At 49.5% G+C, this 26489-nt stretch overlaps 1 protein-coding gene across 12 annotated transcripts in view; it reads right to left on the reverse strand.

Moving 5' to 3' along the window:
* The window catches only part of CACNA1C (calcium voltage-gated channel subunit alpha1 C), a 639879-nt gene that overhangs the window by 557622 nt on the left and 55768 nt on the right, over nucleotides 1-26489 (reverse strand). For all 12 annotated transcript variants that reach the window (XM_040641994.1, XM_040641995.1, XM_040641988.1 and 9 more), the window contains exons 2-3: nucleotides 24338-24668; nucleotides 19670-19775 (exon numbers count right to left, since the gene is read on the reverse strand). In XM_040641994.1, coding sequence (XP_040497928.1) covers nucleotides 19670-19775; nucleotides 24338-24668 — 437 coding nt within the window. The remainder of the gene's footprint in view (nucleotides 1-19669; nucleotides 19776-24337; nucleotides 24669-26489) is intronic.

Consider the following 26489-nt stretch of genomic DNA (forward strand, 5'->3'; position numbering starts at 1 on the left):
TGAATGAGCGAAGGATGAAGAAATAAATCAACAAGCAAAACAAATGAATAAACCTACAAGAAGTGCACTGTCACTGCAAATATAACCAACAGTAGATTTCAAATCTAAAAAATCCACAAGTTTAAGAAAAGCTGATTTCAATTTATAGAATTACAAATGTCGAGATAAAATAGCTCTAACATAAGCAAAGGCCCCCAGAGTAAGCAAAGAGTTTTATTATTTAGTTCCAAAAGGCCGAACCTAAGAATACTACTTTGGAGAAAAGGAAAAGAAAGAAAATTATTCAGGCAGGAAACCCTCCTGACTACAAAAGGGTAAAATGACTTTTTTTTAAAAGATTTTTATTTATTCATTTGAGAGAATGAGCACAGACCAGGACCAGTGTGTGGAGGGGAGAGGGGAAGGGAGAAGCAGGCTCCCTACTGAGCAGGGAGCCCAATGCGATGCGGGGCTGGATCCCAGGATCCTGGGATCATGACCTGAGCAGAAGGCAGATACTTAACGACTGAGCCACCCAGGCGCCCCACCTTTTTTTAACAAAAAATCCACAAGCTTTACTAGAAATGGCTGGCTACATGGAGGAAAAAATGACTTCGGCAACCCAGAATTTCAAATCGTCCTAATAGGTAAGAAATGACAGTAGGTGGCAAGAGAGGGTCAGGCATCTTCCCACAGTTAAAACAACCTTCCAACTTTTTGCATGCAAATTACGTTTCCTGTTGAATGATCTCATAGTGCTGCCCTCCGGGCTCGGATGTGGCTCCATTCCTTCAGCCTGGGGTATGTTTTCTTTCCTTCTGGAATCCTTTCCTTGTACCTTAGGACACCTTTGGACTTTGTACCTAAGGTGGACCTTAGTTCAAGCAGTCACAATCTATTTATTCCCCGACAGAGACTGAGATTTCCCCGTCACTCTTCATCCCTTCAACGCCACACGCCTCAAGTTCTATGACCCAGGGGCCATATGGCCAATGAAAACTCCACAGTTCCACCATTCCACCCTAAAACATTGTTTTCTCACAACTTAAGAGAAAAATCATCTTTACAAGACAGCCATCCCTTCCATGCAACTAAGTGACCATTAGCTCAGGTTTTATTTTTTTCGGTAGCTTAAGTAAATATTAATTTAAAGCAGAGTCATACCCAAACATAAACATAAATATTTTAAAGGCCAGTTAAAATCGAATACTTGGTTATTTAATTAGATGCTGGGTAGGTACCTGTCCCCCTTAGATAGTGTGATACCCCTTGAGGGTAGGAACTGTGTGTCTGAACGATCGCTGTGTCTAATATATACTAGGCGCTTGATATGTATTAGCTGATGCATGAATGAAGATCACCCCAAAAATGTTCTTAGGCTGCACCCTGAGAATTCCATGTTTATATGTCAAAATCGTACCTGTTGCATGGAATTGTAGCTTTTATTTTTCTTACCTGGAACCCCTCCACTGCTACCACTGGTCTAGCTAAGTCCTCTACAGCTGTCCAGGTGCCACTCAAGCCCGCTTGCAGTGAGACCCTTTCTACCACTCTGGTTCACACTAATTCTATCCTTCGGGGCCTTCTACTAATCATATTAGAATATCAGAATCGTATTAGGATCTTACAGATTAGCCCCTAATGGCTCCGTGTGTCTTAGCTCTGCATCCTCAACACTGCTTAGGAACGCCTATGCCTCTTGTACGCACACACAGTGCTGACTTCAAGCAACAGAGTAGGGCTCCGTTACCCTTTGTTTGGATGAGCCGGCTACTTGCCTACCACGCCTATTGTCTTTAACCACTGCTAATCCCAGTGATTTTAAATTTATAGTCAAATGTCTGTTGGCAACTTTGAAGTAAACTAAAGACACAGTTAACAACATACAGACAGCATGTCCCACTGGGTGCTGGAGTGGACGTGGGGAGGACAGTCAAAGCAAAACTTAGGACAAGTATCACCTCTAGCATAAGCTGACCCCCTCCCACAATCCAACAAGAGATAAGAAATCTCATATTAAGAGTCTTTCAACAAAGTCCTTTGAAGTTCCCCTCAAATATATAATTTGAGAGGGAGCAAGGGAGAATACCAAGTCTTTTATTGATTTGCCCTCATTGTGATTAATTCCTAAAAATTCCTAAAAAATTCCTAAAAAAAATGTGTACTGACTATGCCCGGTTTCTCTCTTTAGAATGTGGACTTTAGGGGCGCCTGGGTGGCACAGCGGTTAGGCGTCTGCCTTCGGCTCAGGGCGTGATCCCGGTGTTATGGGATCAAGCCCCACATCAGGCTCTTCAGCTGTGAGCCTGCTTCTTTCTCTCCTGCTCCCCCTGCTTGTGTTCCCTCTCTCGCTGGCTGTCTCTATCTCTGTCAAATAAATAAATAAAATCTTTAAAAAAAAAAAAAAAAGAATGTGGACTTTGGTGCTGCCAATGGCTTATATTTTGTTGGGGTTCATGGAAAGAATTCATATGACATTAGACTGCAAGGGACTTTAGAGATCGTCTCACCACCCCCATCTTACAGATGAGGCCACTTGCCAAAACTGCAGGGGGAGTCCAAGAGTATGGACTCTGGGTTCTTACTGTCCGGGTGCAATCATACGGCGAGTCATCCACTTTTCCAGCCTCTTTGCTTCTGTGTCACAGGGGATAACAGTGCCTCCACCTCCTATGGCTGCTGGAAGGCTGAATGAGGTGATGCACGTAAGGTCCAGAGCTGGGGCATCAGAAGCGCTCGTGAACACCAGGTATCACCTACGAGGGCACACAGCCAGGTGGTAGCTGTGTGAGGACCAGTCCAGGCACCACCCAGCTCTGGGCTCTCTCCCCTACCTGAGTCTTGTGCCAGCCTGGCAGCACTCCCCAAGTAATGGAAAGGAACATTATGCCTCCGAAGACGGACAGGCTTCTGGTCAAGTTAATCTCATGTGGACTAGGTTATTAGGACTCACACAAGGTTCACCTCTGCCCTGGGGCTGCCACCAAAGGAAAAGGCTGCCCTCAGCCTCCTTCCGGAGAGATGAAATATATAGATAGACAGAAACTGAAACCGTCCAGAGTGCTGTCTTCACACTCCTCTTCCTCTGACAGCAAAAGGCTGCAAAGGCCTGATGCCCCAGGGAGGCTCCCAATGGGGCAAAGGAGTTTGTATAGTTCCCTACGGGGTGGCCAGAAGGGCTCCCCTCATGAATCAGGATGTAGACTGGAGGCTGGCTCACTGAGACCACAGTGTGCAGAATGGTCAGGAAAACTGCCTCCAGAGGAGCCTGGCCTCCATGTCCCTGATGCATTCTGACAGGAGCTGATGACATGTTTCTGTGACTCCCGCGTTTCCCTTCTTTTGGTGAGATCTACACAGGCCCACTAGCAATATACACGTCCCTCTTGGAATGCTGAAGTCAATGCAGACACCCTCACCTTTCTCTTATGACCTCCTAACACCCTTCTGGATGCTTCCTGCTCCTTTGCAGGCCTTTGCAAGCCAACAGGACCTGCCAACCCCACACTTAGAACAAAACCCTCAACGTGGCCTAGATGATGCAGCTCCTGCCCGTCTCTCCTACTCATCAGGCATCCCTCCTCACCTGGCTCACTGTGCTCCAGACACATCTGTGAGTCCTTGCCCTGTGCTGGGCCCATCTGCAGGCTCCGCCCACAGGCCTTCAGCACCCCTTCCATCCATCACCCCCCTCTTAGCTCGGGCACCCCTCCTCACAGAGACCTTCCCTGCCTATCTCCCACCCCATCACTCTCTGCCTCCAGAGCCTCTTCTACTTTCTTCTTCGTGGTACTGATAATGCTGTGAAATTACCTTGTTTATTAATTTTCCTATTTTTTTCTGACTGGCACCACAGAACGTAAGCTCCTCAAGGGCAGAGACCTTGTCTGTTTGTCCTTTTTGTATTTCTAACCCCTAGGTGGAACACAGCAGACACTCAAGACACTTTCACTGAATGGAGTGAAAAGTAAGCAAGCAGAGGTCAGAGAGGCAAAGACACTTTACGAAGGTTACCCAGCTTGCGAGGAGCAGAGAAAAGTCTGGAATGCCAGGCTGGTGTTGTTTCAGTCCCATTCCACCTCTCCAGCACCCCTCACTCACATATTCACTCAGTTATTTATACAGCAAATACTCATTCAGTGCATTCTATGTTTCAAGAATGGTCCTTGGAGTAAAGTCCAAATCAATAGTGCTGGGAGCCCCTTGTCTATAATCCCAAAGACATCTCTGGTGGCCGTGAACAGATCCACTTGCTGGGGCTTTCTGGGATCATTCCACAAATCATCCATCTTCCATGACTGGTCCCAAAGTGACCTGGGGCCTGTCCCTGTCCCAGGACAGAGATTCTCCAGCTGCAGAATGGGTCTTCTGCCAGAAATACAATGATATACAGCCACGAAAGCAGAGAGGGAGGGACACCACTTGGAAGGGTGTGGAACAACCTGACTGAGTTGCCATGTGTCCACCACAAGCCTCTTCCCATTTGGACTGAACCTGGCAAAGATAATTCGCTGCTCAGGCCTCTGCCAAACCTGCTTCTCAAGGCCCTGAGTGCCAGGAAAGAGGAGGGGGACCAGCCCAGGCATTTCCTGGTCAATCATGGTGCACAGGGGACTAGAGGGGAAGCCAGGGCTCCTCTCTGTGGCCCCATGGGAGGCCATCTCCTTCCCACTCACTGGAACCAGGAGGCCCGAAGGAGGCATCAGGACTGGGCCTGCAGTAATCTGCAGGGCTGCCCTATCCTCAGACCTCCAATTCTGACTGCATTTGCCCTTCCGTGGGGGCTCACATTTGAGACCAGTAGGCCAAAGAAGCAAGAGAGGAAGGGGAGGAGCACGTCTGGAGCTGTAGAACTGAGCTAAGATCTCAGTCCCTGGAGGTAGAACGGACCAAGCTGCTGTCTGTCAGGCAACGCTGCTGTAACAAGGGCAGGAGGAGCTCACCCTGGGAGCACCCACACCCACACGGAGGCACACCTTTCCCTGCGAAGCAATGCCTATAACAGCCTAGCCAGATACTCAGCAGACACACGTGAAGCTCCTATGGTATTCAGGCACCGTGCTGGAGACCATACGGACGTGATCCCTGCTCACGCACAGCCTACTGTTGGTGAGTGTTGTGGGTTGCATTGTGTCCCCTGGTACCTGCGAACATGACTCTATTTGGAAATAGTCTTTGCAGACAGCATCAAGTTAAGACAAGTTTATACGGGGTGGGGGGAGGCTAATCCAATGACTGGTGCCCTACTAAGAGGAAGGAAATCTGGACACAGAGAGACAGATACCCAGAGGAGAAGGCCACAGGAGGATGGAGACAGAGACTGGAGCGAGATGTCTAGAAGCCAACAAACACCATTAGGAGGAACACCAGGAGCTAGGACAGAGTCGTGCTACAGATTCTCCCTCCTATGGCCCAGAGGGAACCCACGCTGCTGACACCTTGAGTATGGGCTTCTGGCCTCCTGAACTGTGAGAGAGAAAAAAAATTTTAAGCCACCCAATTAGTGGTCATTTGTTACTGCAGTCCTATACACGGAGCACTGTGAGATCCATATACAAACACAGGAGATCAACGGTGCTTAGCTAAGAGACACCACCATCCCCCCTCACCTGCAGGGATGTGTTCCAAGACCCCCAGTGGGTACCTGAAAGCGAGGCTGGTACCAAACCCCACATATACTATGTTTTTACCTATACATGCATACATACCCACGATGAAGTTTAATTTACAAATGAGGCACATGAGGGATTAACAACAATAACTAATAATAAAATGGAACGATTACAATAACATACCATAATAAGTTACGTGAGTGTGGTCTGTCTCCCTCAAAATATCTTACTGTCCTGTACCCACCCTTCTTGTGACGACATGAGATGATGAAATGCCTGCGTGACGACATGCAGGGAGGTGAGTGACGCAGGCACCGTGACACAGCGCGAGGCTACTCCTGACCTTCGGAGGCTACGTTAGGAGAATCATCTGCTTCTGACCTCAGCTGACTGCAGGTAACTGAAACCATGGAAAGCGAAACCACACACAAGGGGGCTGCTGTTTCTAGAAAATGCTATGGAACCACGAAAGGGAAGAGAAAGCTTCCTGCAAGAAGGGACTTCTAAGCCTGAGGATACGTACCAGTAAACCAGAGGAACAAATACATAAAGTCGCTTTCCAGGCGTCAGTGAAGGCTTCCGGGCAGTGGCACCTGGGCTGAGATACCCAGGACCAGTCGCAGTTAGCCAGGCAAAGTGGACAAAGCAGGATTTCCAGACCAACAGTGTGAGCAGAAGCCCCTCAGCGAAGGGGCAGAGACTCATTCAAGCCCAGCAATGGCGGGGTGTGAGTATGGGGAAAAAGTGAAGGTTTTCTATCACCGCGTGACAAATGACCACAAACTTAGTGGCTTGACACAAACCCGTTTGCTAGCTCACTGTGCTGTAGGTTGGACACAGAGGGGTCAGGTTGTCTGCTCAGGATGAAATCGGGGCAGTGAAATGACAGGGGAGTCCTCACTCAACCTCCATCATGGTGTTGGCAGAGTTCTGTTCTTTGCTGGCTGTCGGCCCAGGTGGCTCTCAACTCCTAGAGGTCATGCTCAGGTCCTTGCTACAGGGCCCCTCCTTCTTGAAAACCAGCAATAGAGAATATCTCACACATCGAATACCCCTGTACTTTGAATCTTTGCACCAAGAAGGACCCCATCACTTTTGAGGAGTCACCTGACTAGGTCAGACCTCCGCCCTTCCATTTGTCCCCCTTTCTCAAAGCCGCTGTGTGGGATACCAAATCCCATCACAGACATGCTGCCCTGTCGTCTAAACAGGACTGCCCCACTATCAACAGGAAAGGACCGATGGTGAAAGGGTGTAGGGCCTTGGGGGTCATCTCAGAGTTCGACCACCAAATAGCTAGCCAGGTAGGCCAGTGTCATCCTACAGACCAAGACTACACATGTCCCTGCACTTTTCCCTCTGGAACCTACTTCTGCCTGTATTCCTCCTCCGACCCTGTCCAGCTGCCACAATTCAAACTCAACTGCGTTTTGAATGGTGAACATAGCCCAGCTCTCAGGCGTACTATCCAGCCCCTGCTGCCTGCCTCCCCCCCACACAACCAGAATGCAGCCGCAAGCATGGGCAGCTCTGAGGTCTGTGCTCCCCGAGCCTGTGAAGGCCGAACCCGGCCACGAGTCCCATGGCACTGTGTCCCAATCACCAGAAGACCTGATTCCATTCACGAGGTCCCCTTCTGGACATCCTTCCTTATTCTCAATGTCTAACCCTGTTCCAAAGGACTCGAAGGCGCTAGAGAGAGAGCCCTTCCCAGGGCAGGTTGCCGTGTGTCCTAGAGCACAGAGACAGAAACTCCCGTGTTTTCATGTCTCTTCTGCTCTGTACTTGAGGAAGGCTTTCCAAGTTGCAGGACGATGCTGAGAAACTACTCGTCCCCTACACTCAGCCATGCCCGAGTTGCACGAGCCCCCAAGGAGCAAACAAGACAAGCACTGCATGAGCCTCCCAGCAAGGGGCTCCCTGTGCATGGGCATGATGCATTCCAGGCCCAATCAAGGATGGGACAGCTGTCCCCTCGCCTGGCTTTCCCAGGCTCCAGCAGCCCAGTCTCACTTTCAGCAGCAAGCAGGTTATGGCCACACTGCGCACCATCCATCTTGGAAAGGTCAGGAACTAAATTTGGAACCTGGCTTTTAGTTCTTTTGCGTCTCTAAGTTATCTTGAGAGGAGGCTAAAGGAAAAGGTTCACAGAGGAACATGCCAGAAAAGGAGTATATATATCAGGGACCGAATATATGTGCCTCGTTTTAATAACCGTTACTGTGATAATGCAGCGCCGTCTATATGGCGCTTTAATGTTCCAGAGCATTTACGTGCATCCTCTCGTTAGAGCCCTGCTATGACTGTGTGAGGGATGACCTATTACCTTTTCCACCGCCAAGAAATCTAAAGGCTAGGGAATAAAGTGACATGGCCGTGCCACTAGTTGGCAGCCGAGCTGGAACCCAGGACAGTGACTGCAGCCTGGCACTCTCTCACTGCCATCACACAAGCTGTGGTCTAGGCCACAGCTTCACAGCATTTTCCCACCTCCTGCAGGTCCTCGAGTGCTCTGGCGTACCCCAGGAAGCCACCCACCGTGAAAGGCATGGGGCTCACACCTGGGGCTGGGTGCTCTTGAGGTCCCCTACACCTGCCTTGACCACGCTGACCATGACCCCAAGAGAGCCCCTCGTTGAAATGTGGGGCCTCTCTGGCTCTCGGGAACTGCTTCCCATGACTCGGTCCCCCAGAAGGCTCATTCGGGATTTGTAGCTCGTCTCGGGAAGTCAGGATGATTCTGGGTCCCCCACTCCAACCAGAGGTTCTCATCTATTTAGGAGACCTGAAGGTCGATTTGGTTAAGGATGCCAGTTCATGTGAGTCACGGGTCCCTGAAAGAATGCGGGTCTCAAAGCCAAATCTTCTGCTCAGCCCGCAGGGGATATAAACGTGCGTCCTCCTCACCCACCTCCCACACTTACCAAAGGGCACCGCCGACGGGCTGTGTGACATGCCCCTAAGACTTTCACAGACACAACACAGCCTCTGAGGGGCTTATTCCCTACATCCACTGTCCCTCCATTGTCCCTAAACAGATCATCACATATGTTACACATCACATCTGTGTGCTAGGTGAGCCCCCGGTAATTAAAGGACCCTACTCTAGACAAAATACCCCTCCTCTTAGACACCGTAAGAAAGCCGCAGAGCACAGCAGTTACGGGCCTGGACTGAGGACCCACACTCCTGGGGCAGGTGAGTTCATTTCTCTGTGCTCCATTTCCCTGATCTGGAAAATGAGATGATTATAACAACAAGAGAGGTCTCACGGAGTTCCTGAGGACTGAGTTAACACTGGGACGCACTTCGAGCAGCGGCAGCACTGTGGGGGTGGGCCACCTGAGTGTGGATGGGGCTGCTGGTACCACTGCTTGTTGAAAGGCACTAATCCAACATCTTCAATCATACAGAAATCAGTAAGAACAAAGGGACTAAAGAGGAAAAAAAGGCTTCTGGGAAGCCAAAATCCATTTTCTAAAATCCACACATTAAAGCTAATGCACCTTATTCATAAACGAGCCTCCTCTATCAGAATCTATTTATTCTCACTTTGCACATAGCTATGATGGCTTTGGTGATCTGGTGTCTACACTCCCAGGAGGGGGAAACAGCAAATTAAAAGGGCTGGTCCTGGAGCAGGAGACACCCCAACAGGGATGGTGTATGAAAATGATGCCCAAAGACCCTCTCAGGTCACCGTGTTCTGGGCCACCTTGACTTTCCTTCACTCTCTTGATGGCTTTATGGATCTACAGAAATTCACATATTGAATATTTCCAGTGACTGTGCAGTCCCAGAAAAAGCATGAAGTATGTTGAGAATTCTTTTTTTAAAGATCCAGGGATCTGTATTTTACATTCTAGAAAGACTTTCTTCAAATATACTTACATTAAAAGGAGCGTGGTACTTGAAAGGGGTTCTATTACCCAGAGTGTGAATACATATGGAACATTTTCCCCCAAAAAAGAATGCAGATGGATAAAAATGGAGCAAGAGGTGTCACCATACTTAGATTTCAAAGCATCATTTCCTCTCACCCCATCCGCTGGCAAATGCAGAGCGGACAATGCCTTCTCCTCTGAAATATTTAGTGAGGAAACGCTGAGTCAAACAATTGCCCCAGGCACCCGAGGGTTTAGGACGATTAGGAGAAGCACAACGTGATCCGGGAGCTTGCCATCCCCTGGGAAATGCCACGTCCCTGAGGCGGGCTCCCGGTGGGCCTTACTGGCCTCCCTGCTGCGCTGGCCTTGCATGTCCTATCCTGCTCCCAGCTCGCTCCCTTCCCCTGCGGGTCTTCTCCTGTGCGTGGTGTCAAACCACTGCGTTACTTGCGCACGGCATTCCCCACAGTGTGTTCCAAGGAAGACCATTCCTCAAGCTGTCTTGTGGTGGGAAGGTTTGAGGAGGTCCAGGGAGCCCGGGGGCTCCTTAATGTACAGTGAGGCCGCTGTAGCATGATGGCTGAGAACACACCGCTGGAGCTAACTGCCTCCGTCTACACAGCAGTACCTTCACTTTGCTATGTTTCCCAGTGCAAATTACTTCAATTCTTTGAGCTTCGGTGTCCTCCTCTGTTAAATGGGATCATAACAGTATCCATCTCATAGGGTTATTATGATGCTTAAATGCATTAATATACTCAAAGCACTAAATAGTGTTATTATCGTGTTAAAGACTCCAAGGAGTCTTAGAATAAATTAACTTTGGTTGCCTCAGGCTTATCAAATTTATTTTGCAACAGAACCAAGTTTGTTGGTTTTTTTAAATACCTGTTAATACCGCTGCAGAGGGTTCAATCTTTGAAACATTTTGTACCTCCTTCTATGCTCACAGCAACCCTACACACTCCAGAGAACAGAGGGAAGAGCCCAAGCGATGGTCCCGTACAGTCCTGAGCTCAAATTACGACCCTGCCACTCACTCGCCAAGTCACTTTACTTCTCCGAGACGCCATGTCCTCACCTGAAATAAAGGGATACATCCTGGCAGGGGCCGTTCATTCACTCCTCAAATATTTATCAAGAGCCTGACATGCACCAGTTACGGCTCAAGGCCCTGGGGATAGAGCAGCAAACAAAAGGGCTGAATTCTCCACCCTCAAGGAAAGAAGTAAATAGATATTGTAATTTATTGCTGTGGGGATTAGGAAGAGTGTTTGCAAAGCTCAGGCACCTGCTGGTCACTGAATAAAGGCAATTATTATGACGAAGCAGGTCTGATTACCCCCACTGGCCTCCAGAGACACAAGCAGGAAGGTTAAGTGACTGACCTAAGGCCACGCCACTCAGGTCTCTCTTCCTAGGTCAGCGCCCGCAACCGGAGCTCCAGAATAGCTTTTCAGACATACCTACACCCACATCCCGCTCAGACCAGATCAATCAGAACCTCGGAGGGGAGACCTCACTCAGTGAACACGGCATCCTGCTAATTCTCTCACCTATTAATACTGTGCAAAAGTCTACCTTAATCCAGCATCTTATTTTTTTAAAGGTGCAGATGAATAGCATAAGAAGCATATGTTGGTTGAACACAGAGAAACGTTACTAATAACAGGAGCTAATGTTTAATAAAAGAATCACTGCTCCCAGGTTTCCTCAAACATCTGTTACGTTTATGCATTCACACAAGAAGCATTTCGTTATGATCATCTGTATGCTTTATTCTGTAGAATGTGTGCTTTCTATAAAAATTGCTACTTAAAAAAAATTAATTAAAAAAAAAAATAAAGACAGACTCGGCGCTGCCGCCTCCCCGAGCCCCCTTCACTACATGGCACAGAAAAGGTCCGCACGTGATGCAGTAGCTATGTGGCTTGTTACCTGCGATTAGCTATTAGTGTATTTTATAACCCTGGTATTTCTGCCGAGTGTGTGCGTCCGCTGCTAAGACGACACATACGAGGTAACAATAATAAATCACGTTTTGTTGATGCGTGAAAGCCCACAAAGACTTCTCACTCCTAGACAAGCCTGATGATGCAAGAAATCACAGCTCACTGCAGGGAGATGAGGGGCCCCCAAACTGGCATTTTTATTCACTTCTCAAACAGAAGCTCTGACTTGGGTCTCTTCGCGCCTGGTGGGCAGGCCTTGGACTCGTCTCAGAACTGTAGTGACCTAAACGCAGGACCCTATGGAGTGTCTTCAGCCCCGCCTGCTTGAGGATGGGGGAATCTCAACTTTAGAGTGCTCGGCACACCTTGGCTCCCTGAGCTGGACTGGGAAGGGGCAGACACAGGCTTGTTCAGGCACAAAACACCTGGGGGGTTGAGGGGTGGAGTCCCCCACAGGCCACCCAGGGCTGTCCCTTCAGGGCTCATCGCTCCCCATGAATGTGTCCCTGCTTTGCTCCCCGTGCAGTCCGACGATGAGGGTGAGGCACGTGGACATGTGTCACTCGGCCACATTAGAGTTGCTAGAAATAGGGCATCTTGGTGTCCTCTCTTACCCCTCTGAAGTAAAAGCTAGCCTCAGTGCCACTGATCCTGACTTACCCCAAGGAACCAGATGGAGGGGATGGCTTTCAGCCTCTGGTTCTAAAGGACAACACACATTTTCTGCGGCAGGCGTTGTGCTAAGCATTTCTCATACGTTAACTCAGTTAACCCTCATGGCCAGCCTAGGACGCCAACTCTCATCACTGCCCCAACTTTACAGCATGAAAGAGGAAAATCTGGCATCCCAACCCTCTTCCTAACATAACTCGAGAGCTTCTGACAAACCCATGACCCTGATCTCTCTCCAGTCCCTCCCAGAGAGGCAAGCAAGCCCAGCCCCAAAACAACTCCTTTTCTGGCCTCTCTGCCTCCGACGAGAGCCTGGCTCTTGCTCCAGAAAGTACACAGTGTTGTTCTTTGCACAAGGTCAAATGCCAAATATATTCTCTTCATATTTCAACCCAAGCCAAGTCTTTGCGGACTTCAGAGTTTGGGAGACCTGGGAGTTTTCCACACACAATGAGTTTGCCCTGCTCCCAGAGGCTGTTCGACAGACGCCCTACATACAGTGTTCTTCCCAGGTGACGGCTGTCCACGGGACGGGCTTACGGCTGCTGTAGCGTAAATGACGTGCTGTATAGCGGGGGCACTGCCGGCCACGAGCCTGGGCACAATACACAGAGAAGGCTCGCATCACGGGCCAGTTCGGTTTCATTATTCTTCACTCACAGCAGGAAAAGATAACAAAGATGACGGATTTGGGTGCAAAAGTATATGTCAGGTGGAGCATAAAAAAGACTTTTCTTCAAATAATGAGAGCAAGTTCCAAAAAAAAAAAAATTCTATATCGGAATACTTTTCATCTCTCAGAAGGAGAAGAAAGCGGAGTGCTAGAAAAATGAATGGGGTTATCTTAAGGAGGCAGGAGAAGGGAGAGGGTGATGGAGAATGCATAGACGCTGACGACGCCGCAAGGGAAGGCACAGAGCAGGAGCAGGCGCCGATGTGCGCCTGCCGGTGTGTGTGAACGGAAGACTCTGCTAATTCTGCGACAGCGTGAGCGCGCTTCGTTAAACAGTCTGTGCTGGGCCCAACAGAGTGGGAAACCTCTCGGCAGCCGACGTGGCCCAGAGAGAGCTGTGGGTAGGCAGTGGCAGACTGCGGAGGGCGAGCTGAAGGAGGGTCCACTCTACAATGACGAGCTGAGTCACCATCCTCAGAGAGCAGTCCCCGGTCCCCTGCATCAGTCCCCGGGGCAGCCACAGACAACGAGACTCCCGGGGCTCCCTCCAGACACGGAATGGGGGGCCCCGGGGGCAGGACCTGGGAGTCTGCATTCTAACCAGCTCTCCAGAGCATTGTTACCCACCGAGGTCTGATAACCACTGCTGTTGCCATCGTCCCTCCTCTGCTGTTTCTGAGAGCAGGGCTCTGAAATAGCACTTCTTATTTAAAAGATGGGACCATGCCATGAAAGTAATGGGAGAATTCTCAAGCTTTTATTTAGGGGTACCTAAGTGATTGGAGGACCATGTTCTGGCGTGACAATGAAGCTCAACAAACAGTGGTTATGTGTCTACTATCTCAGGGCCTCAGTGAGACTACAGATGTGGACCAACGTCCTCTCCTCCTGTGCTGGGCCCTGAGCTCGGCCTCCCCCATGAGCAGGCCAGTCCTCCTGGGACCCCTGGGCTGCCAGAGAGACAAGTCTGAGCTAGCAACCCGTCTCTCTTTTACATTTGTGAACATTCTGACCTTTGCTCCTAAGGCTCTACTCCCTCCAGTTTCCCTCCTAACCTCTCAGGCCAAAACTTCATCGCGCCCTCTGTGGCTCCTCTCCCTCTGTCTGCCCCTCAACTGCATCCAAGGACACCAGCTCCTCTTGCCATCCACCCTGCCGGTGCTCCAAGCCGGGGCCATGGCTTCTCCTTCCATCTATCCTCTCCCTCCTCCCTCTTTAGCACCAACTGCCTCCTGAGACCCTAGCCCATATCTACTGCCTGTTGCATGTCTCCATCTGCACGTTCCATGGGCTTTTCACTAACAAAGCTCAAATTATTCCCCTCCGTGCTTTCCCCTTAAATGTGACCTTTCTCCTGACTAATGGCACATCACCATCCTGGGAGTCAGTCTCTGCTTCATCTGCAATATCCAACTGGTTACAAGTCCAGGGAAGTTTACCTCCTAAATCCATCACCCTCCTCCCTATCCCTGTTGTCACGATCATCCAGACTTCTGCAGGTTTTTTTTCTTCTTCACAGTGAGGCCTCCATCCAAGCCATCTTTCTTATGCTGCAAAAGCACACTTTCCCAAATATACTCCCAGACCCAGCCCTCTCCTGCTCTTAAGATCTTCAGGATCTTCTCATTGCCTGCAGTTAAGTTCAACTGCTGGCATGGGCCAGGAAGCCCCCCATTACCTGGCTCTTCTCATTCACTTGAAACTCTAGTCATAAAGGGCACAACCACAGGGCCTTTGCACATGGGTATACCTCAACCTGAAATGACTCTTTTGGCCTGGAAATCACCTCTTATTGGGAGATGTGACTCAAATATGTCCTCCCATGTGAAGACTTATGTTATTCCCTTCCCAAAAGCAAAATGAGTCTGTGCTTCCTCCCTGACACCCCGGCCCCTTATAAGACCTTTCACTATTTGCAAACATCTGTACATGTTTATCTTTCCTGTCTGCTTCTTGAAAAATCCCAAACACTGTGCCTGGCTCTTGGCATGGATGTTTGTCAAATGACTGAAGGAGCATAAGATAGAAGTATTTCCATGGAAGGAAATACCAAAGGTAGAATACAAGGCAAGAGGCTACTGCAAGAGTCCAGGCAAAAGGCCATGATGGCCTGGGCTGGGATGCTATCAATGGCAAGATGGTAAAATTGCCACCTACCCCCAACACAGAGCCCTCACCATGGTGCTCTTCTAAGAGCCTTAAACATCCTGTCTCATTAATCCTCACAGCAACTCATGAGGTAGATATTTCCATTTTACAGACAAAGAAGTGAAGGCATAGAAAGTTTACGGAAATGACTTTGGAAATAGAAAGGAAGCTAAATGTGATATACCACCGACAGAGAGACCATATCAGAATCTGCTCGGATGAGCACGGCGAGGGGCAGAAGATGTTCAAGATCACTGTACGACATCAAGGTTGGCAGAGCCAGCAACTGGGCTTAAGGCGAAGGTCAGAAGCAATGTTCCCGTGTGGTTTCTTTTGCTTTCTTTTTTGGAGACCAGTTGAGTGAGGAAAGAAAAGTTGAGTCCTCTGTGGGCTTGTCTGTTTGAGATGTCTACAAGACATCCTGGCACCTATCACTGTGGGCCAGGACCACACTGGGCGTTTCCTGATGGCCGCCAGCCCCGCTCCACCCCAGAAGCCTGTGACAGAGCCTTACTTCCATCTACCAGGCCAGGGATTGGAGCTTCCAGAAGACGAATCAACTCCACAGGATGATCCAGATTAAGATCGAAAGTGGTAAGGCCAAGGCATGAACCCACATCAGTCCAGCCCAAAATTTAGCTCTATCCAAAAAGCCAGTAGTTCCCAAACCTGACTGATCCTTAGCCCCCCAGCTCCAGCCCATGAGGAGTTTTTCAAATGCATATTCCCAGGCCATGTCCCAGAACTACTAAATCTGAATCAGATCTACCAACACATTGGCATCTTTCCACTGAAGCTATCCAAGTGGTTATAACAATCAAGGCAGTCTCAGGAGTCACTGCACTAGTCCACAGGCCTCTCTAATGTCAGAAATACTAGTCCAGGCCTTAGGAAAGAGCTCAGAGGTGAACACATTAGTCTAGAAACAACTTACCTAGAAAGGGAACATGAAATTGTGGCAGTAGCTGAGCTCACCAAGAGACCACAACTAGAGAAAATAAAAAGACCAGGACAGCAACCTGGTCAAAGTTCCCGTAGAAGCAAGACAAGAAGCTAGGAGAAGCAGGAAGAAAATGGTAAGAGATAGGAGGGGACTTAATAGTAACTCTGCCCCAAAGCCAAGGGTCAAAAGATTTCTGCAGAGGAGCATCTCACAACATAGATGCTGCAGAGAGAAAGAGGGAAGAGGAGGGCCCAAATCACAAGGCTCATATTGGTTACAACCAGGGAGCAGAATGATAGCCTGGCCTGTAAGCCAATGTGGGTTTGGCTTGGTTAGTTGTTTCAGACCCCTGGGCTACCATGCTCCCTCCCTTTAGGTCAGTGGTCTTCACTGTCCCAGGGAAGGTATGACACAGTGGAATGCAGAGAACAGGAGTCACACCATGGCTTCAGAGTTCGAGGAGTGTAAGCTAGGGCGCTGAGGACAGTCTGGATGGCCACAGGAGGATTTTTTTTTATAATGTTTATTTTGTTATATTAGTCACCATACAGTACATCCCAGTTTTTGATGCAATGTTCCATGATTCATTATTTGCATATAACACCCCACAGGAGGATTCTGCTGGGCCACCTTGCTGCAAACAAAGATCCCAAGATGGCAAACCTGGGAGCATCAGCCAGGAAACAAAAATGAGTGAGACCTGGGGTATGTCCCTAAAAGGGGGCCCATGAAATCTTCACCATGTCCCCATTCCCACAGCCCCAGCATGGCCAGGAGAGGTCCAGAGCTGCAGATCAAGAGACCCCATGTGGGAACAAAAGACCACACTGCCTGCGTGGGTCAAAGACCAAGGCCCTTCCAGGAGGGACAAGGCCACTTCAACAGTGTGGATCAACCACACCAAGAGCAGCATGTCCTCTTGGCTCCGTAATGCAGGGAAGGGGCTGAGAGCCCTGAAATTACAGAGGTGAGGTCTATGGTTCCAGCCAATGGGACGTGCCAATCAGACAGCATGTTCAGTGATAGGAAAGCAAGAACAAGTTGCATTTCTTTCCCTCCTGAGTTTGCCAACTGAGATCCATGTCTTTCACTTTCTAGAGATGGGGACAGAACACAGAGAGCACGGAGCTGAAGAGAGAGCAAAAACAAACTGGCAGAAGTGGCAACTTCAGACTCTTCCCGAAAAAACATTTCAAAATTAAAATTTAAAAATTACATATATATTAAAGGAATTTCAAGGATAGAGCAGAATTAGGGAAGAATGTGCCTATGTGTTTGCGTGTGTCCATGTGTATGTCCGTCTATGTGTGCATGCATGTGTTTCTGTGTATCTATGTGTATGTGTATGCTTGTGTATGTGTCTGTATGTCTCTATGTCTCTATGTCTGTCTGTGTCTATGTCTATGTGTGTCTGTGCTTCTGTGTGTATATGTCTATATGTCTGTCTGTGTATATTTCTATGTGTGTCTCTGCATATGTGTGTCTCTGCATGTGTCTATGTCTGTATCTGTGTGTACATTTGTCTGTGTGTGTCTGTGCATATTTCTATGTGTGCACCTGCATGTATGTGTCTCTGTATGGGTCTGTTTCTGTGTGTATATGTCTGTGTGTCTATCTGTGTCTGTGTCTGTGTGTGTATATGTCTGTGTGTGTGTCTGCGTGTGTGTTTGGACTGGGGATAAAGGAAACGTGAGCACGATTCCTTCACTTACTAAGTCACTGGCCAACTGTGGCTTTAAAGAGGTGGGAACTGCTCTAGCAACTAGAAGCCCCTTTTCAACCTCGCACACTCTGTTCCACACCCCCCAAATTCCTAGTGTAATGTTACGACAAAGTTCACTGGCTGTCCCCATCACCTGTCTCTCTCCACCCATGTAACCTCCCCCCTCATTTGAAAGGAATAAAGAGCAACAAGCAGCTGACATTGGGAGGTCTTGTGAGGCCTGGGCTAGCATGCTGGTGTTATTCTTTTTTAAAAATACAGCTTTATTGAGGTATAATTTACATACCATAAAAGTCACCCATTGCTAAGTATATGACTCAATGATTTTTAGTACAGCTACACAGCTGTGCATCCAGCTTCAGAACACCTCCATCACTCTGCGGTGGGATTTTAAACTGTCCCTCCAGCAATCTCTGCACCCAGCAAGCTCTGGAGTAGGTCCAACACCACCTCTCATCGCCCCGCCAGCCCCCCCCCCCCCACCAAGTGGGGGCTTCACAGACCCAGACCGCAGCCAGCCCAGGCTCCCCTCTCTGTGCAGTGCCCCCACCCCTGTGCTGCTGCTAACCCCCCAGGGAGCTGGCCCCAAGGGGCTGGGGTAAGAATAAACGCAAACTCTCTAACCACTTCCCCACTGCTTTTGCCTGGAGTCCACCCAAAGCCTCACTGTCTTCAGAGTAAGACACAGATTCTTTTTTTTTAATTGCAGATTAAGTGTGAAGCTGCGGGGGTTTCAGGAGGCCCCGTGCTGGGGGAGGGAGGTAGATACACAGAGAAGGGTAGCCAATGGAAGATGCTCCTGCTTTTCCAGGGGCCGTTTAGGAGACACTTTTGCTTGTATTTATTCTGACACAGTAAAGATTTCTTGCCTGTTAAGAGACAAGGTCATGCCTCAGAAGGCCGCACGGACTGCAGCTAACGCTCTCCCTGCCGGCTCTGGCCGTGTCATCCCTCAGAGCTCCCGGGCCAGCTCTGGAACCTGTCCCCGGCACGCGGCCGAGCCAAGCCCTAAGATACAGCAGCCCAGCGTGCACCACAACACCTTACCCAATGTGGAGCTTGGTCTAATCGTCCCAACTGGGGAACATGGCAGAGAAGTTTAAAATGTACCTCAGCTTCAGTGGCTGAAGGGGCTAAAGAAAAGGTCGAAGATAAAAAAGCCAAAGAATGACAGCCGTGAAGCCATCAGCAGCCAGCAACCAGGGAAAGGAGAATTTGGTAACCCTCCTGCTTCTTTCCGAAACGATCTCATCAGACAGTCCAATCTCACTAATTAGAGGAAGGTGCTGACGACAGGGAAAGATGCGTTTGGTGGGAATCACATGAAAAGTTATGGTGTCTCTGCGGGGGAGGGGGAGAGAGACAGGATTTTCCTATGGCCTGTGGCAGAGGCATCCCGGGCTGCCCCGATTTTGCCAAGTGCATTCCAGAGCTCTTTTCCTCCCATGCCCAGACGGAGCAAAGGCCTCTGTAATGACTTCACGCTCAGCCAAAAGTAAACACACTCCGCGCTTTTTCCATGGACAAATTCTAACCCCGAATTGCCAGCACTGGCTTCCCAACAATCCAAATGGAAAGCCGCCTTTCCCAAGAAAATAAAACCTTTTCAACTAAATAATGCATCTTGGCTGCAAAAGGAAACTTTCCTAAAAGCTTCCTAGAAATTGTTTCTCGTGCAGTGATACTACAGATCACCTGAGCAAACCCTACCAATGGGACACAGTCACTTAAAATAAATACAGAAATCGTCCAAGAATAAAAGCTCCCGCAAACACCTGCACTTGCCACTTATGCAGCACATTTCATAGCCCTCAACACACACACACACACACACACACACACACACACACACAGAGCTCACCACCACCTAATTGGAATATTCTTTCTGAAAACGGGCTGTGATAAGACAGGTGCTGATTTGAATAAAGAGCAACAGCACTTGAGATCTGAGCTCGGCAGCACTTCTGCGCATGTCAAACGCACATCTCGCTTCTCCCCGCACTCCCCCTTGAATCCGTGTGATCTGAGCAGGTCCTCCAGCGACGGAGAAAAGCAGAGAGCAATGGGATGGTGGACTTACCAGGTTGGAATTGGTGGCGTTGGAGTCGTCTTCTGGAAAGGGAATATAGATCGCTAAGGCCACACAATTGGCAAAAATAGTCAGTAAAATAATTATTTCAAATGGTCTGAGGAAGGGAGTTAAGGAAGTCAATGCAGCTGAAAACACAAGTGAAACAAACATACATATATATATTTTAAAATGAATCAAAGATTCATAAGAATTTTGTTTAAACAATACATTCCAAGTCCCTTGTATTCTGAAAAGAAACATATGCCTTTTTAAGTGCTTCTAATGGTTCCCCGCCAAAATTTTTCCTAATATGTCAAAAGCAGTGGAGGCCAGTCGCGTGCCAGAGTAAACACAGATTTCTAAAAACTTTTTTCTTCTTCTTTTATTTATTTAGATTGCATTGCACTGCATTTTCCCCCATGTGTGCTCGGGGTTGCTTCTACAGAGCAGGGCCTGCGGCAGTCGGGACGGGCCGTCCCCCAGACACCCCTGCTCTCGTGATTTCCACGCTGCCACCCAGGGACCTGAGCTGGGGGTGGGAGAGGAGAGACAGAATTCAGGCAAACTTGACGTCAAGATTTTTCATTGAAATTTGGAGATTTACTTCTGATCTGTTGATCTGAAGTTTAGAGTGGTTATTGTTTTCTCTTCTACTTTATTTCCTAACACCTTCCACTGAACGTGATGACAGCTGGGGGCTCTGGACCCTCAAGAGCACCGTGTACACTGTGCCTTTAGGGTGGGGCAACCATCTTTCCTCCAAGGCACAGCTCCATGTGGGATACCTTAACCTTCTTCAGTCTGTGGAGGCCCTGCCTTCAGTGGGCAAGGCCTATGTTCTAGGTCTTCTTGACTTCCATTGTTGTGTGCTGGGATCTAGAGGGAGAAGCCAAGTTCACTCACCAGTAGCGGTGCCCTCAGTGAGGCTCTTGTGCCCAGACTTCTTTATCGAAATACCAGGCAGAACAGAGTCTCCAGAGAAAAGGCAGTTAATGTGATAATGGTCCTTCCAGCCTGTACCTACAGCTGAAGCTTCAGAGGAAGGCCAGTTTATGCTCTTCGGGCCCCACCTTCCCCTGGTTCCCCAACACTGCCATGTTTCCAGCCTCGTCCGTGGAGCCTAACAAGATGAGGAAGGGAAATAGGATAGAAATTCCTGGAAGAATGGGCCAAATTCCTCTCCCAGGGAAACCTGTACTCACCAAGTTAATGAACTGAAGCTGGGAGAGAGACCTTAGAGATCATCTCGCCCAAACCTCTGAGGCCCAGAGAGCCTGAGAAACTTTCCCAAGACCTCATGGCAGGTACTTCCCAGTCAGGACTAGAACACAAATTTCCTGAGGGCAGAGTCCAGTGTTCATTCCCCTGCCATGAATGGCCTCAGACTGTGTTAACAGGGAAACACTGGGCCTGGAAGGCATCTTAGTCAAGGTTTTAGCTGGTGTGCTGGTCACGGATCCCCCTCAGCCCCACAGGCGTGGCCGAGGGTCCATTTACCAGCACACCTCATGAAGGTTGTCATTTTCTCTGTGTGCCTTGATATCAAGACAATGACATGCAGTCTAACCCCCAGCTCGACACATACAACCTCTCCCGGCTCCCAAGCTGACAAGTAGCAGGGCCAGGCCCAGAACCAGACCTACTGTCTCATCTCCTCCGATACCCTGTGCTGCCCCTTGAGTTGGCCAAGGCACCAGTGATGACACTGGCGGTGGTGATGATGACAGTGACAGCAACAGGCAGGACAGTGGCTGACACCGCGCGCCTACTCTGTGGTGGGCTCTGCTCTGCCCGCTCCATGCAAACCCCCGAAGCAAGCGTGCAGTGACCATCCCCATTTCTAACTGAGGACACAGTGAGGTGAAATGCTAACTTGCCCAATGTCGCACAGCTTGTGGTAGGATGGGATTCAAACCCAGGAAGTCTGGTTCCAAAGTCAGAGTTTGTAAGGACTATTTACTCTACACTGATCTCTACCCGGATCTATCCTAAAGTTACCCTAAAGCATTTTTAGAAAGTTCGTGCTTTAGACCTTCTACCACAAAAACCCTTCCCTCTTAGCCCTTTCCCCACCTGTTTAGGGAAGTCCCATTCGGCCCAGAGGCTGGTCGGTTTCATTCCCATCCTCTGGTCCCTTGTGCCCCCCCTACCAGGGCTAGAGCACATCAGTTCAACTGAGTCAGACCTCATGCACCTGTCCTCAAACGTCAACTCGTTCCTTCTACCAAAGTGGGTGATGGCTAAGCTTGGGGTGTTTCTTACACTATCACTTCTACATCCTCCCCCAATCTAGGCTATCCATCCGTCATCTTATGCTAAAAGTCCCTGCCTACTGCTGGAGACAATAGTGTATAAAGAAACCAATCAGGCAGATAAGAAAAGTCAGGAGCCGCAAAGTGGAGGAGAAGCCAGGTAAGACCTGGAAACGTACTGTGTCACCCTGTGACAACCATATCATTTTTTAAACTGTCTTTCCTTCTTAATGACAACATCAGATTCCACTCTTTCAAGGAACACTGACGAGCGAGTACACCAGATCATCTCCTGACCTGTCCAGCTACCCTTCCAAGCAATCTGGGAATGTCATCTGACTAGCACTGCAGAGGCTGGGCCCACTTCCTCTCCTGCAGGGGGGGAGGGCACATTCCCCCAGGTGAGGTGGCTGCAGCACCCCTCTGCCCAAGCTGGGGTGCAGTGAGGCGGCTGAGCTCCACAGGTGGCACTGGTCACGGCCCAGATAACACTGCTGCTGACGGGGTCAACCATCTCTTCACGAGTCCCTGCTTCGGGCCTCCTGTGGCTCTGTGACCAGTTTCCACGGACAGTGCACCAGACACCACATGCTCTTCCACACTCCCCCTCCTGCCCTGTGCTGCTCGCTCCCCTCTTCCCTTCCTCCCAGGCTAGTACGTCACCTGGCACTTCATTCTGCACACAATGCTGCCTGTCAGGGAGCAGACCGTCCTGGGAGGGGAAAACAGGCTTGACAAAGTTAACTTGTACTCACTGAACACGTCCCCTGATGTGTTTTTCTGAGAGTGCTTCCACAGGCACAGACCCCCGCAGCCCTCGCTAATGCTTTGGTTACTCCTTGGAATTGAGGAAACGGAAGCTCTGGCAATTCTGATGACCCGTGACCATTCAGAACACAGGCGGCAATGCCATGATGGGGCGTGGTTCAGGCCCCAGATCCAGGTCCCTCTGTGTCCCAGTGGGCTGGATGGCATCCCGTGAACACCTACCCTAGCATTTCTCCTCTGCACTATGGGTGCAGGGGAGTGGGACACGCGTGGACTGGGGACCTAGGGAACCTGGATTTGAAACCCAGCTCTATCAGTTGCAGGCTGTGTGACCAAGGCAAGATCTTCAGCTTCTCCAAGCCTCAGTGCCCCCCCTTTGGGGGAGCCTGACCCTTATGGCTCCCAGCTCTTCCACTGCACCGTTCTGATGGAGCAGTTATGACAGCAGCGTGCTGGGGCTGCCCAGAACCGAGCCTCTCACCCGGTCCTCTGGGAACTTGAAGCACGCTTGGCCACTCAGGACAGATGGCCAGCTCTCCAACCGCCACTCAGCTTACACTGCCTTCTCTTAAAGTTACTTTTTGAGTTGAGGGGCTCAAACATTTATAGAACTGACATTTCTTGCTAAACAGAAGCTCTTCCCTCCCAAGCCATCTTCTTTTGCCTTTCAACCACTACCTACTAAGGTTTTTCAATCTTTCCAAGGAAACTCATGAATGACATAGAACCCTCCCATCCTGAGCCCCAGGCAATTTGGTAGCCCTGCCTGAACGAATTCTTGTTATGAAAATGCCCAACACTTAGTACCAGAGTTCTAGTCCTGTCAGTCACTAACCTTATGACCATGTGGGGCTCAATGTCATCACTGGGCAAAATCAGGGGTGGACCTACTGATCTTGAAGCTCCTTTCAATCTCCACCACCCCACAATTCCCATGATGTTAAGGGGCCTATAATTCCACAGTGAGAGCCTGGCCCTTCAAAGCCATTTTCTATGAAGGACCCACTCACTGGGTTCTACGCATACAAAGTGGATCTGTGTTTAAAACTCCACGCCAGTGCTCTCCACTCTGGCCACACATGAGAATCACCTGGAGAGCTCTATATATGCCTGGATGGGGCTCAGGCACCTGTATTTTGTTACAACTTTCCAGGCGATGCCAATGTGCAGCAAAGTTTGAGAACCACTGCACCTAGGCCTTGAACCAAGAGCCAGAGTGGGTCACTGATCACCCTCTTGCTCTTCTTGGGCTCCCTCATCCTAGAGAGAGCGGAAGTCATGAAACTGCACCAGTGCCATGACACGGGAGGCAAAGAAGGCTATGGGGTAGCAGCATGTAACCACTATTCACCCAAAAGAGCAGCGGATCCCAGGACAGGCTCCGTTAGGTGAGATGATATTTCATAACTTCTCAGGATCACTTTCTCAAATGTTGCTCATGGTATGAAAAAAACATATGAAAAAAAGAGACTCTGCTGGTTACTCCAGCAGGTTCCTGGGCCCTACCCCCAGACACGCTGAATCATCGAGTGTCGGGTAGAACCTAAAACTCTGCATTTACATAGCGCCCCAGTGATGAAGATGCAGTGGGTCTGGGAACCAGTGTGGGGCCAGCCCCGCTAGGGCTCCTGGGGGCGCCCCACCCAAGCCAGAGCACAAAGGATATTTCCATTCGACGATGCTGATGCATGCCCTCCGGATGGGGTTCTTCAGAGTCAGGCAGAGCAGGGCGCGGGGCGGGCGCGTGGCAGTCGTGCTGCCCTGCTTCTTGGGTTTCCCATACTGCTGCCGCTTCCGCTGCGTGGAGCTGACCGTGGAGATGGTCGCGTTGCCGGCGCTGCCCATCAGCTTGGCCTGCCGGGCCGCGTCGATAGCCGCCTGCCAGGACAGGGCTGCCCCCGGCGTAGGGATGTGCTCAGGGGCGAGCCCCGCAGCGGCATTGGCATTCATGTTGGCATGAGCTGGGCGCGGGCTCCCATAGTTAGAACCTGAAGGGGGAGAGGACAGAGGACGGCAGTTACTAGGGAGAAAACAGGAGAGCTTGGAATAGGAACCCAGACTTGCAATTTTTTTTAAAGATTTTGTTTATTTATTCGACAGAGATAGAGACAGCCAGCGAGAGAGGGAACACAAACAGGGGGAGTGGGAGAGGAAGAAGCAGGCTCACAGCGGAGGAGCCTGACGTGGGGCTCGATCCCATAACGCCGGGATCACGCCCTGAGCCGAAGGCAGACGCTTAACTGCTGTGCCACCCAGGTGCCCCCAGACTTGCAATTTTTTAAAAAAAAATCTTATTTTGAACTATTGCAAGAGCCTGGGAGGTGGTACATGAAAAAAGAGTCAGGAAAACTATTTTTGTCCCAGTTTGGCTGTGTGACCTTGGACATGTCGCTCCTCCTCTCCAGTCTCACTGACTCATTTTAGGCAACCAGACATGAGATGTATGCATTACAGCATACATGCATGGCACATATATGGACCGGGAAATACAGAACAAGTGAGAAAAGGAGGACACAGAAAACAGTACATATGCAATGTGATATACGTCAATTACATTTACAAGAACACATACAAATAATGGATATGCATGAAATATAATAGAACAGTTGTTTAAGGAAAGTGAGGAGGAAAAAAGGAAAGTAGGATATGGGGATAAAAGGGAAGAGTGAATGAGTGAATAAATGAATGGAGAGAGTCATTGCATGAGTCAACGATGACAAATGAACAATGAATTGAAGAGTGTAATTCACTCAAGTCTCTGTACCCAAGTTCCAAAAAATAAAAATAGTATAATGAAAGGAAGGCATAGGACCAAAGTTAGGTCACATCCAGGTACCTCAAACCCATCCACACAATGAGTGTTGGTTGGATAGGAGGGGGTCGGGGACTGTGATGGTTTTACGTAACGTCAGCAAATCCTTTAACTTCCCTCCCATTAAGAAAGAGGATCTATGAAGGGGGGAATGAAGCATGAGAGACTATGGACTATGAGAAACAAACTGAAGGTCTCAGAGGGGAGGGGGGTGGGGGAATGGGATAGGCCGGTGATGGGTAGTAAGGAGGGCACATATTGCATGGTGCACTGGGTGTTATACACAGCCAATGAATCATCGAACTTTACATCGGAAACCGGGGATGTACTGTACGGTGACTAACATAATATAATAAAAAATCATCAAAAAAAAAAAAAGAGGATCTACGTCCCTTCCACCTGAAATGGGGTTGGTCTTTGGTGACCATTTTGATCAACTGAGTACATAAGAAATGACAGTATGTGCCTTTCAAAACAATGCACTGCACACCCTGAGGGCGCCGTGGGGTGAGGAAGCCCAAAGTAGCTGACATGAGAGCCCACGTGCAGGGAGATACTCCCAGCCAGCCCCCAGCTGCTCTGCTCACCATCTGACTGCAGCCTCATGCGAGAACCCCAGCCATTTCTGACCCCCAGAAACCGTGGGAGGCAGCCAGGTGCTTGCTACTACAAGCCACTTTGTTTTGGAGTGATTCATTATACAGAATTTGATACCCAGGACAGGAGGCTGTGTATGGCAGAGACTGACAGGGTGGGGTAGAGGGACACAGGGAGGAAACCTGCATAGGAGCAGTGAAATTCAGAGTAGAGGCATCCGCACTTCTCTGGTATTAAGGCAACTAGAGCCTTCGAGACTGCGCCTAAGACACGGTGCACACTTGGTGGGCACTCCTCCGTCTCATCAGCTGGATGCCTCACCTAGAATCCTACAAGGTTTACCCAGGATCCACTCAGCCTGAGCCCAGACCTTAATGCCCCAGAACAGATTCATGACCTT

This window comes from Ursus maritimus, unplaced genomic scaffold (assembly GCF_017311325.1).
Source record: "Ursus maritimus isolate PB19 unplaced genomic scaffold, ASM1731132v1 scaffold_26, whole genome shotgun sequence".
NCBI classification, from domain to species: domain Eukaryota; kingdom Metazoa; phylum Chordata; class Mammalia; order Carnivora; family Ursidae; genus Ursus; species Ursus maritimus.